The 12,627-nt window shown below is 46.9% G+C and overlaps 1 protein-coding gene across 3 annotated transcripts in view; it reads right to left on the bottom strand.

Moving 5' to 3' along the window:
* The window catches only part of PLCG2 (phospholipase C gamma 2), a 202,430-nt gene that overhangs the window by 96,101 nt on the left and 93,702 nt on the right, over positions 1–12,627 (bottom strand). For all 3 annotated transcript variants that reach the window (XM_023226894.1, XM_023226895.3, XM_031934483.1), the window contains 2 exons: positions 7,108–7,192; positions 5,474–5,557 (listed from right to left, as the gene is read on the bottom strand). In XM_023226894.1, the coding sequence (XP_023082662.1) occupies positions 5,474–5,557; positions 7,108–7,192 (169 nt within the window). The remainder of the gene's footprint in view (positions 1–5,473; positions 5,558–7,107; positions 7,193–12,627) is intronic.

Genomic DNA, 12,627 nt, shown 5'->3' with positions numbered 1-12,627 from the left:
AGAGAGGGAGGGGGAGAGAGGGAGGGAGAGAGGGAGGGAGAGAGGGAGGGGGAGAGGGAGGGGGAGAGAGAGGGAGGGAGGGAGGGAGAGAGGGAGGGAGAAGACCAGCGATTGTATCTGTTAACTTCTCCACTGTGGAGTCTCCTCTCGCCAGCAGCTAACAATGAGAATAAACTGCAAGATCTCCAAGCTCCTCCACAAATATCGTCACAGAATGCTCATCACTCACTCCCCCCATGCCCACACCGTGTAAAATCCAGCAGAACAATCCTTCAGTGTCTTACTGGATCATAGGGACAGCCACTGATAAGTCGGCAGGCTTCTCAATTTCCTTTTTTATTATTGGCAAGTGCTTTCTATTTTTACTTAAGAATGCTGTAACCAGGGGGACTTCACAGGTTTGATCAGGACGTAGCAGGGTAGCAGTCACGTAGCCAGGTATTAAATTACAACATTGGCAGAGGACGTGATATGCTATGTGAGGTCTGCTACAAAATGTGAGAAAAGGGCTTGGGTGAGGGCATCATCAAGGTGATAATGGCTGAAGTCAGCTGATGATACATCTGCTGACTTAGCATCTGTTACGCTATTCTATGTGTATATGCTTTACATTTTCTTTAATACAAAGGATTCAAAAACTAAGAAGTATTCCGTGGCTGTGCATCGAAGTTGGGCAGAAAATCAAATCCTACCTCTGCAGCTGACTAGTTAGTGGCCTGACCTTCAGCAAAGTAACCTCTCTGGACCTCACTTTCTTAATCCCTAAAATGGCAATAACAACAGTAGCTCTTCCACAGGGCTCTAGGGGGGAATTAAACACATAGAAAACACAGAACAGGCTGGGCATGATGGCTCACACTTGTAATCCCAGCACTTTGGGAAGCCGAGGCAGGCGGATCACTTGAGGTCAGGAGCTCAAGACCAGCATGGTCAACATGGTGAAACTCCATTTCTACTAAAAATGCAAAAATTAGCCAGGCGTGGTGGTGCATGCCTGTAATCCCAGCTACTCGGGAGGCTGAGGCAGGGAGAATCGCTTGAACCCGGGAGGCAGAGGTTGCAGTGAATGAAGATCGTGCCACTGCACTCCAGCCTAGGCGACAGAGCAAGACTCTGTCTCAAAAAAAAAAGAAAAAGAAAAAACAGAAACACCACATAGGACCGTGCCTAGCATACAGCCCACCTGAGAAAACGTTGGCTATCATCTTTGTTAATGATACTGTTATCACAGCCTAGTCAGAGGTATATCCCCTCACCAGGGAGACACAAACATGAGATTACAAGTCTTCTCCTCCTGCTGCTGCCAAACTTTTGGAAACTTTGAGGTTCGAGAGCTGCAACTTAGGCAGGTGGTCAGACACAAAGAGGAGCTGGCAAGCTCACAATGGAAACCATTTGGCTACTGAGAAGCATGAACCCACTCCCTGGATTTAGGTCTGGGGATGAGTCACCATAAATAGCTCTGTCTCCTGCAGGAGCCTGAGAAATCCAGCGAGGCCCTCCTCCCCACCAAATCACAAAACAGGTACTTTTCTCTGCCCTGTGCTTTCAGCCAGGAGCAGGAAGTAAACAACAGGTTAGGGGATGGGCATTTACCTACACAACAGCAGTGAGGCTCTCAGAGCTGGCCAGAAACCATCTATATAAGCTTGGGACTTTGTTATTCAAATCTGTCTTTACATTAAATTTTAAAAATGCAGTGACCAAACTGGAGAGTTATACCCTCAAACAGTGGAGATGAGGGTTGCAAACTCCTTTAGGGTCAGGTAAGCACCATAAATGAACAGATAGAGCTGTACAGGCCTGGGTCAATACACAGAACGTGGAGCATTCCATGGGGTGACGTGATCCTCTTTATGGCCAGATCTTGACTTTTTTCCCAAAGGAAGCCAAAAATCTAGATTTTAATTTATAATATAATCTCTCAAGTTTTAAATGTAGGCAATTAATTTTTAACATATTTAAACCATTAGATCGAGTACAACCAGGTGCAGGCTCAATGTGGCATTCTGGCCACCAGGGGTCAACCTTTGGTATCTGCAGAATCTTCGCCATACAAAGTTCCACATGGGGTAATCTAGGGTACCCCAGAGGGTTCCGAGATTCTGTAAAACTCTGACTCAAATTTCTTTTTCTCCCTCATAAACACAAACACCCAGACTAGCCTTAATGAGAGCCATAATTAAAAGTACAGGTTGAAATACCTCTCAGGTGGAATTTTACCACAGTGGAAACCATAAATGAATGCGTTAATCTGTTGGCAGGTGAAATAGTTTTTGTGCAAATCTTTTTTTAATTTTTAATATTATTTTATAACACAGACGGGGTCTCACTATGTTGCCCAAGCTAGTCTCAAACTCCTGAGCTCAAAGGATCCTCCTGCCTTGGCCTCCCAAAGTGGTGGGATTACAGGCGTGAGCTACTGCTCCCAGCCATGTACAAATCCTAATTTCAAACTTTGCCTGACATCTGTCTGATAACACAGCATCTTGAAATGTCAAGGTAAACTATTATTTGAAAAAAAAAAAAAAAAAAAAAACTTATTTGCAACTACTTATCTTGAGTAAATCAAGTTTTTCTCAATCCTGGTCAATTGCATAAGATGACAATCGTCACCATTCCGAATTTCATACACACACTCTCATCATTGTTCTACGAAATGTTCTATGTTCAATGACACATGTCATTGTTCTCAAGGACTATTTTTAAAGTTACAGGTTTTAATCTTAAAAAGTATTCTGATAAGCTTTTATGAATCATGGTTTTTGTTGTGGTTGTTACAGTTTCTTGTTTAAAGGAGAGGGGATTATAATTATAGACTTTTTTTTTTTTTTTTTTTTTTTTTGTGACAGAGGCTTTCTCTTTCCCCCCGGCTGGAGTGCTGTGGCCGGATCTCAGCTCACTGCAAGCTCCGCCTCCCGGGTTCATGCCATTCTCCTGCCTCAGCCTCCCGGGTAGCTGGGACTACAGGCGCCGCCACCTCGCCCGGCTAGTTTTTTGTATTTTTTAGTAGAGACGGGGTTTCACCGTGTTAGCCAGGATGGTCTCGATCTCCTGACCTTGTGATCCGCCCGTCTTGGCCTCCCAAAGTGCTGGGATTACAGGCTTGAGCCACCATGCCCGGCCACAGATTTTTAAAAGTTCTATAACCATTGATCTCATTTAGTACCTTCATTTTATAGGAAAGGCTAACTGAGAGGACAGAGATGGCTTCCCCCAACATCGCTTGGTCAGTCAGAGGTCAAGTTGGTCTAGAATCCAGTTCTCCCAGCTCCCCAGCCTGCAATCTTTCTATTTCATTTGGCAAACCAATAACTAATTATTATATATGTGAACAAATGAACACATTGCAATTCAATGATCCACTCTATGAAATACATTTTTCCCCAATCTGGGCAGATAGGAAATGGCCCTCCCATTTCTCTACCTCAGATACATCCAAAGTCCCATGGCCAGTGGTCACCCATCAAGTGGCCTCACTGTGTGGCCAGCCCACAACCCTGCATGCAAAAAGCAATTAATGACTGTCTTCTAGAAACATTCACACTCATCACTTAAAAAAAAAAAAAAAAATGCTTCTATTCACAGCTCCCAATTTCCCATTGCACAGAGCAGAAGACTGAAGCTAGGAGCAGTCAGTGGCTCATCCAAGATCATGCAGCTAACTGGAGAAACAACAGCCACCTGACTCCAAGTTCCTGGTACTCCTCACACCCTCACAGCTTTCCCTGGGAATTCTTTTGCAGTCTGCAAAGCCTTTTCCTGACAGCAACAGCAGCAGCCCCTACTTGTTGAATGTGTGCCACCTAGCAGGTACTGCGCTAGGTGCATCACATAGAATAGTCTCAGTTTTAAAACTTTATGCTCTATGGAACTTTTTGTTGCAAAGGTAACATGTTACTTGGAACATATCAGAGACAATGAGCTGTGCAAAGAAAAGGTAACTGTCCTTCCTGCCCATCTTCCCAGTCCCTTCCAGCACACACGCAAAATCAACATTAAATGTCAGGTGCTTTCTTCCATACTTTCCCCCACTCATGAAAAGGAGCAAAAGGAGGATTATTGCATTCTCTGTTTTTGTGTTTGTTTTGAAATGGAATCTCGCTCTGTTGCCCAGGCTAGAGTGCAGTGGCACCATCTCGGCTCACTGCAACCTCCACCTCCCAGGTTCAAGTGATTCTCCTGCCTTAGCCTCCCAAGTAGCTGGGATTACAGGCGCCCGCCACCACGCCTGGCTAATTTTTTTATTTTTAGTTGCGATGGGGTTTTGCCATGTTGACCAGGCTGGTCTCAAACTCCTGATCTCAAATGATCCACCCGCCTCGGCTCCCAAAGTGCTGGGATTACAGGCATGAACCACTGCGCCTGGCCTGTATTCTATGATTTTTAACAAAATAGCAGACCTAACTCCTCATGTAAATCCACTGCTGGCTTTCCTCACAAAACGTCACAAATATCATCTCAGATTAACGGAAAGAGAACTGATGCATCCTTCTTAATCAGCTGCATAATGTCACACAGTACGAACAGAACGTAATTTACCCATCAATTCCTCCACTGAGAGACATTCAGATGGTGCCCCGGTACTTTGCCAGCGTAAGTAACACTGCAATAAACAATCCAATAATGTATTATCAGGCCCTCGTGTTTTCCCTTTCATAAAATAGAGTCTTCAAGATGCCACTGTCAGGTCAAAACGTACACACATCTTAATTTTTAAATAGTCTATTATTTTAACCAAAAAACATGTCGTCATAAAAAATATGAATAAAAGTATAAAAAGGGCTGGGCACACCTGTAATCCCAGCATTTTAGGAGGTGGAGGCGGGCGGATCACGTGAGGTTAGAAATTCGAGACCTGCCCAGCCAATATGGCAAAACCCATCTCTACTAAAAATACAAAATTAGCTGGGTGTGGTGGCACAAGTCTGTAATCCCAGCTACTTGGGAGGCAAAGGCACAAGAATCCCTTGAATCCGTGAGGCGAAGATTGCAGTGAACCAACATCACACCACTGCACTCCAGGCTGGGCAACAGAGTGAAACTCTATCTCAAACAAACAAACAAACATGTAAAAAGAAGAAACACATATATAATTCCTCAATCTGGAGATGGTTATTAGTAATAACAGCCATTTGCTAAATTTCCTTTCAGAATGAAATAATGCAGTAGAGTGAGTTGCACTTTTTTAACAGACTCAGATCAAATTCCAGTCAAACTTAAGGCCATTCACATTTCCACCAGGAAGGTATATTAACACCATTTCTCTACATTTTCCCCACAGCTCTGTCATGGTTAAAGAATTTTGCCAATGTAACGGATGAAAATGGTATGCTTTCGTCATTCTCATTTATATTTCCTTGACTAAAATGGAGATTCAACACTTCTTGTGGGTTTCTTAGGAACATGCCAGACTTGGAAATACGTGGAAAACAGAAACATCATTTGATCACTTGCTCAAGAATCATCTTACCGATTTTTGCTGCTCAAACATAAGTTTTTTATAGAAGAGATGGAACTGTTCAAAGCTGAGCTCATCTTTGTGTGCTCCTATTTCCTGTAAATATGAAAAAAGTGACCACATGATTTTTGATGTCCACCGTAAGAATGGCTCCATGCTATTTATAGAACAATTTTTATTTCAGAAATTGCATGCAATTTTATTGGCATGCTGAAGAGAGAGCTATGACCACATTGTTTCAGCGTCATGGCTTTTGAAAGGAAAAAGTCACACTATTTAACATGGCTTTTCTAAAACATTGGCTAAACTCAAACTCACATTCCTCTGAATCAAAACTCTCCAACCATTCCCTAATCCCTCTGGTGTAAACATACTCACGGGGACACCTACCAAGTAAGACCCTCCTTTGAGCCCCAAAAGGGAAGAGTCTCAGCCAGGTTTGCAAGAGACATGATGCGTTACTCCTCCATTTCGGGGCAGAAAACACTCTCTTTGGACTTCCAACTTCAGACATATTTGTAGAGTACGTACATATAGGGCATTTTGTAAAGCACTGGGAGTCAGACAAAGCTCAGCTCCAGTTAATTGCTTTACAGCTTTGGGCAATTTCCTTGACCTTTTCAAACCCTCAGTTTTCTTTATCTGTAAAATGGGAGAACCAACACTATGCTCCTAGGGCTTCCCTGAAAGTGAACAAGATACCTGCAAAACACCTGGTTCAGTAAATACTTGATAAAGAATTAAATGCTGATTGTGTAGCAATCAATGGTAAATGCTTCTCCCATCTCTCTCCTCTTCTGAGCTACTCTTTTCTCTTTTTCTATTCTTGGATTAATGTGGATTATTGGGGGCAAGTCAAAGGATGCTTGACAAGCAATAAAATAGGATAATTCTTCCAGGAGTTCATTAGTACAAAAATGAAATGAGCTTTTTCCACTGAGGAACCCTGTAATGGAGCTGATATTGACAATGGGCATTGGGGTCCTCCAACTGGGGCTACTGGGATGAAGGGTTGCGCATTTCCTAAGAAGAATGAGTACTACCCTGTTGGCAAAAATCAGTGCCCATCATCTCCATCCTTCCCTCACCTCCTCTACTATATCCCATCACTCCTGGAGTGGCTTTACTGCCCAGCCCCACTAACAACTTGATTACACAACAAAATTAATTAAATGATATACGGAAGGATGGATGGTTGGAGAAACAGAAGAACAAAGAGCCAACTCCGACAGCTACACTACCAGGACTTGCATACAAACTGCCATGGTCCTGGTACCCTACACAAAGAATTTTTCATAATATTTTCCAAAAGATACACATGCATTCATTTCACTAGGGAAAAAATGGGCTGCAGTATGGTCAGGGAAACAGGGAAAGCTAGACTAATGAAAAACAGGTCTGAGGGTAGATGTTCCAAGTCCAACAGCTCAGTAAACATGGTCTTTATCGATTACATCCTCTGCGAGGATGGAGACTATGGTCCTCAGGTATGTCTATGATCCCTCTGTCTGAACTAAGATGTACTCTGGAGGCAAAGGACTTTCTTGAGCACTATTCCACGGAACTCAAAAGCAAGTCACAGCTTCGTGAGAGAGGTTAAGTCACTCTGCATTCATAAAATTCCCAGGCTGAGCCATGAAACTTACCACAAACTTATCTTTAAGGAACTTGGCACTGCTCACTTTAAAGTTGATCAGGGGCAAGATGGTCTTCAACTCTCGGAGACTGATGCTGCAAAAAAGGGAGACCCAGCTCTGTCACCTTGAGGGTTTTCAACAGCACAGGATTTAGCTGCTCCCATCAGTTCCCACCTCGGGCAGCCCTCTGTAAAGAGAGCCTGGTCAACAGTTGTTTATGGAGCACTAACTAGGAACAAGACACTGGGTCAAGGTAGAGGTGACACTTCAGTGAGCAAAGCTCAAGGGCACCCTTCAGGAATGTCCATAGATATGGGTCACACAGGAGACTCACAGTGTAGGGTGACGCCCCAATGAGGAGGCACCTACACTGGAGATCCCCAGTACAGCGTGATGTCCCAGTGAGGAGGGCTGGTCCCCACCCTTCGGGAATGGCCGTGGAGCAAAGTCCTGCAGGAGATTCCGTGTGGGCAGAAAATGGTGTCAGATGACCAGATAATCTCAATACAAAATGCCACAGAAATCCCAAAGGCCCAATGTGGGTGTTGACATGATGTGATTTCTGCCCAGGACTCTGAATGTCAAAGTGAAGAAATTCAGTGAAGCTTGGGTCAACAGCAGGAGTAACTGTGACATGCTTCACGTAGCCAAACACTTTGTCACCTAATTCGTGACACACATGAAGGGATGAACAAGACTCCCACTGACTCCACCTGCCACCCAGAGGAACCACAACCACAGGACGCGCTTGGCAGAATCAGCCGGGAAAGAGCCAGCTGAGCTTGACTCTAGTCTGGCACTGTGAAGAGACAAGAGGGATCTATAGTAAGTGGAGACCCCCTGCACCCCCAAAATTAAAGTTAAAAAATAAAGGTTTCTTTTAATGCCACTGGGGTTCAGAGCAAGGCAAGGTCACCAAGGGCCAGAGAGGGGAACTGGGAAGGAACAAGGCTTACATGAGCACCTACTGTATGCCAGGCTGCTCTGGGGTCATCCAGGTGTTAGGGTTGCCTAATTGCTCACCAGATTCTACCTTCTGCAAAGTACACAAGATTGACCCCCAGGGCTCAGAACAGCCAAGGGCGGGATGTCACGAGGGTACACAACTCAGGGCTTGGAGCTAGATGGCAGGCAGCAGAGCCTGGATCTGAATCAAATTCCAGTGCTCGGTCACAGGAATCTGCATGAGTGTTTCTTTGAAGCCACAGAGTGAGGTTCAGCTTAAGAGGGAAGAAAGGGCCGGGCGCAGTGGCTCACGCCTATAATCCCAGCACTTTGGGAGGCCAAGGCAGGCGGATCACGAGGTCAGGGGATCGAGACTATCCCGGCTAACATGGTGAAACCCTGTCTCTACTAAAAATACAAAAAAAATTTAGCCAGGCGTGGTGGCGGGCACCTGTAGTACCAGCTACTCAGAAGGCTGAGGCAGGAGAATGGTGTGAATCTGGGAGGCAGAGCTTGCAGTGAGCCGAGATCACGCCGCTGCACTCCAGCCTGGATGACAGAGCGGGACTCCGTCTCAAAAAAAGCAAAACTGGAGGGAAGCAACAGAGAACACGTCCCAGGCAAAAGGAGCAGCAGCAGTAGTAAGAATGGTAACAAAACCTGAAACTTCAATAGTGCTAATCAGGTGTCAGGTGTTGTTCTAGGTGGTGCCCTATAGGCATATTCACCTGTTAGATGCTTGAACAATTTACAAGGCAGGTACCATGATCATCTCCATCTTCCAGGTGAGGAAACTGAGGCACCAATCAGTTTGGTGCACACCTGACTGCCTCCCAGCGAGTAGCTCACACAACTAGAGGTTAAATTAGTGGGGTGAGTGGGTCAAGAATATGAGATCCAGACCCTTCTGGCTGGAGCCAAGTGTCCAGCAGAGCTAAGACAGGGTGGTCAACAGAGGAAGCTTGCCCCAGCTTGTAGGAGAAAACAGCCCTGTTTCCCTGCACCATCCTCCCAGCTTCTGCTGTGGCATGCGGAAGGAAGTAGCACGTCACTGCCCAGCCGCTGCCCTGGAGAAGGTCCAGTATGACTCTGGCCATCCTGTGTCCCCACCTCCAGCCTTTTCCTCTGGTTCTAATGGCCTAACAGCAGAGACTTCAGCTGACAAGATGCCCCCCACCCACGTACTCAAACCGTAGGAACACCACCCACGGCTTTCACAGACAGATCTTGAGGGCAGAAAAAGTCCCTGTTGGGCCAGCTGGGGCTGGCTGGGCAGAGCAGCCAGCAGGCTAGGGAATTTGCCCCAGGGGCTTGCAAGAACCTTTCTGCCTCAGCCCTGGGGGTGGTCCTAGGAACAGCTGGGCCAGGGCAGGATGAAGGTAGAGGAACAGCGGGAACAGGCGCTGCCAGAGCAGCGGTGAGAGGGGTCGTGGGGAGAGGAGCCAGACCATGCTGGTGCCCCAGTGGAGCGCATCCTGGGAGCAAGGGGGAGGTCAGGGTCCCCCAGGAGCCCAGGCAGCAGCAGGGCAAAGGAACCATCCCATGTCCAGAAAGAGAGACACTGAGGGACCTGAGGGGCCAGAGCAGCTGCTCAACAACCAGTGGAAAAAAACCAGGAACCAGGGACAGGAGCATTCAAGCACTTGGGACATGGGAGCCCACCTGGTCCAAAGGCCTCCCTTTACAGTGTAAACACTGGAGGCTGAGCGCTTCTTCGGGCTCCTAGTGCCAGGACAGCCTCACCCGATTTTCCCCTAGGCGAGCCCCTGCCTCACTCCCACCTCTGGGTGTGTGTGTGTCCCGCTGCATGGCCCGACTGAAACCAGCACAGGCAGGCTGAGCCCCAGCGCTGCAGGGGAGGAAGCCAATGGCTCAGCTTCACCCCTCTCTGCAACCTGTCATCCCCTAGACAGAGTGCCTCGCCCAGGTCAAAGCCCCTTCCAAGGCAGCCAGCTCTGACCTGGTCCACCATGGGAACGAAGGCCTGGCCCTCTAGTCTCAATTCAGGACAGCTCCACAGGCCATGCTCAGAGCTCCCCATCAAGTCTGCCCGGGCCATGACTCTGACTCCCCGGCTGCCTGTTCCAGCAGCCTTCCCTCCCCCATGCTTCCCACAACCCCCCATGCACTCCGCAGTAAGCCTCCTGCACACAAACCTACATCTCAGATCGTGTTTCCTGGGAGCGCAACCTAGAGCTGTGGGTTAGGAACCAAGGAAATCCCTTTGGGGAAGGATGGCAACTATTCCCTGAATGAGTCACCAACAGCCCCTCCCTCTCCCATGGCAGACAGCACTGAACAATCACAGTGTCCTCCCTGCTCAGCCCGGGAGGCCCCCACGGTTCTTCAACTCTGCACCCAGGCAGCCATCACCAAACAATTAAAGATGGCAGCCCCCGACACTTACGAGTCACGCTGAGGCTGGGCCGGCACCCCCACTGCCCCCAACTCTTTTGCAGCAACAACGGCAATAAGAAACGTTCGTCAAGTGCTTACCACGAGCCAGGCACGGTCCACGCACCCTTCACATATTAACTCCTGAACCCTCACATCTGCCCTGGGAGGTGGGAACTATTATTTTTATCTTTTACACATGAGGAAAACGACGCCCAGATAAATTAAATCATTTACCCCAATTCACACAACCAGTTACTGTGAGATCTGAGATTCAAACCTCAGCGCTGTCTGACAACTTTCGGCACTGATGGAGACGTGTGCTGTCTGAGGTACTAGCCGCCAGCCACACGCGGCTGCTGAGCCCCAGAAATGCAGCTAGTTCCACTGAGGAGCTAAGTACTTTTATTTGGTTTTGTTTTGTTGAAATGGCCACCTGTGGTGAGGGGCGCCCCGCCGGACCGCGCAGCCCCGGCGTTCTCCTTCTATAAGTAGCTCCCAGACCGGCAGCATCTACATCACCTGGGGATTGGTTGAAATGCAAATTCTTGAGCCCTGCCCACCACCGACTCAATCAGCCACTGTGAGGTGGAGCCCAGCAGCCCCCACGCTCACAAATCCTCCAGGGGATTCCGATGCCTGCTGAAATTTGAAAATTGCTCTCCAGTCAGCCCTAATCTTCAACCCCAGCTTCACAGTAGAATCTTATTTTAAAAAAATTCCCATGCCAGAGGCCATGCCCAGGACAGTAAAATCTGAATCTCTACTCGTGTGGTTCTGCTAAAGCTCCCCAGGTGACTCTAATATTCTGGAACCTCGAATAGGAAGCCTATTTGCATTCATGTTGAAGGAGATAAATGGGCCCACCCACCTGCCTTCCACCTGCAACCCCCTTGCCCTTTGCCACCTCCTCCTCTGTCCCTGCCAGGGCTAAAGGACAAAGGGAAGTGCACATCCTGCTTATGCAAATCCAGTGTTATAAGGTACGGGGGCAAGGGCAGAGGAGGGAAAGGAAGTAAGTGTTGGTGAGGATATGAAGAAAATAGAAACCTGTGCATTGCCATGGGAAGGTGTAGCTGTAACAGAAAACAGCATAGCAGTTCCACAAAAATAAACAGAATTACCATTTGATCCAGCAATTCAGCTTCTGGATATATACACAAAGGAATCTGAAGCAGAGACTCAGACAGATTTGTACACCCATGTTCACAGCAGCACTATTCACAATTGCCAAAAGGTGGAAGCAATTCAAGTATCCATCGATGGACAAGTAGATAAACAAAATGTGGCCTATCTGTACAATGGAACATTATTCAGCCTTAAAAAGGAAGAAGATTCTAACACATGCTACAACACCGATGAAACTCGGAGACATTACACTAAGTGAAATAAGCCAGATACAAAAGGACGAATATTGTATTAGTCCACTTATACGAGGTACCTGGAGCAATCCAGTCCAGAGAGACAGAGTAGAGTGGTGGTTTCCAGGGGCTAAAGAGAGAAGCAATGGGGAGTTACCACTTAATGGCTGCAGAGTCTCAGTTTGAGACGATGAAAAAGTTCTGGAGATGGATGGTGGTGACGGGAGCACGACAACATGATACACTTCATTCCACAGAACGACCTATCTAAGAACGGTTAAAATGATCAATGTTGCTCTATGATGTATTGTTGTTACCACACTAAAACAAATTTTAACATTTGTTTTTAGTTTTTTTAAATTATAAGGTGATTGGTCAGGGTGGGGAAGGAAAGATTTCTCTACTTCCCCCAGCTCTCAACAGCACAATTCTTTTTGTTTTTGGGTTTTTTTTTTTTTTTTTTTTAATGGGATCTCACTCTGTTGCCCAGGCTGGAGCTCAGTGGCACAATCACGGCTCACTGAAACCTGTACCTCCCTGGGCTCAGATGATCCTCCCACCTCAGTCTCTCAAGTAGCAGGGCTACAAATGTGCACCACTACACCCAGCTAACTTTTTTGTACTTTTTGTACAGATGGGGTTTCGCCATGTTGCCCAGACTGGTCTCTAACTTCTGAGCTCAAGCGATCCACCGGCCTTGGCCTCCCAAAGTGCTAGGATTACAGGTGTCAGTCATCATGCTCAGCCAATAGTACATGGAAGGAAGGAAGGAAGGAAGGAAGGAAGGAAGGAAGGAAGGAAGGAAGGAAGGAAGGAAGGAAGGAAGGAA

The sequence above is a fragment of the Piliocolobus tephrosceles genome, chromosome 17, assembly GCF_002776525.5.
Source record: "Piliocolobus tephrosceles isolate RC106 chromosome 17, ASM277652v3, whole genome shotgun sequence".
Classification (NCBI taxonomy): Eukaryota; Metazoa; Chordata; class Mammalia; order Primates; family Cercopithecidae; genus Piliocolobus; species Piliocolobus tephrosceles.
The sequence above is the reverse complement of the archived record's forward strand: the minus strand, read 5'-3'. Positions and strand labels throughout refer to the sequence as shown.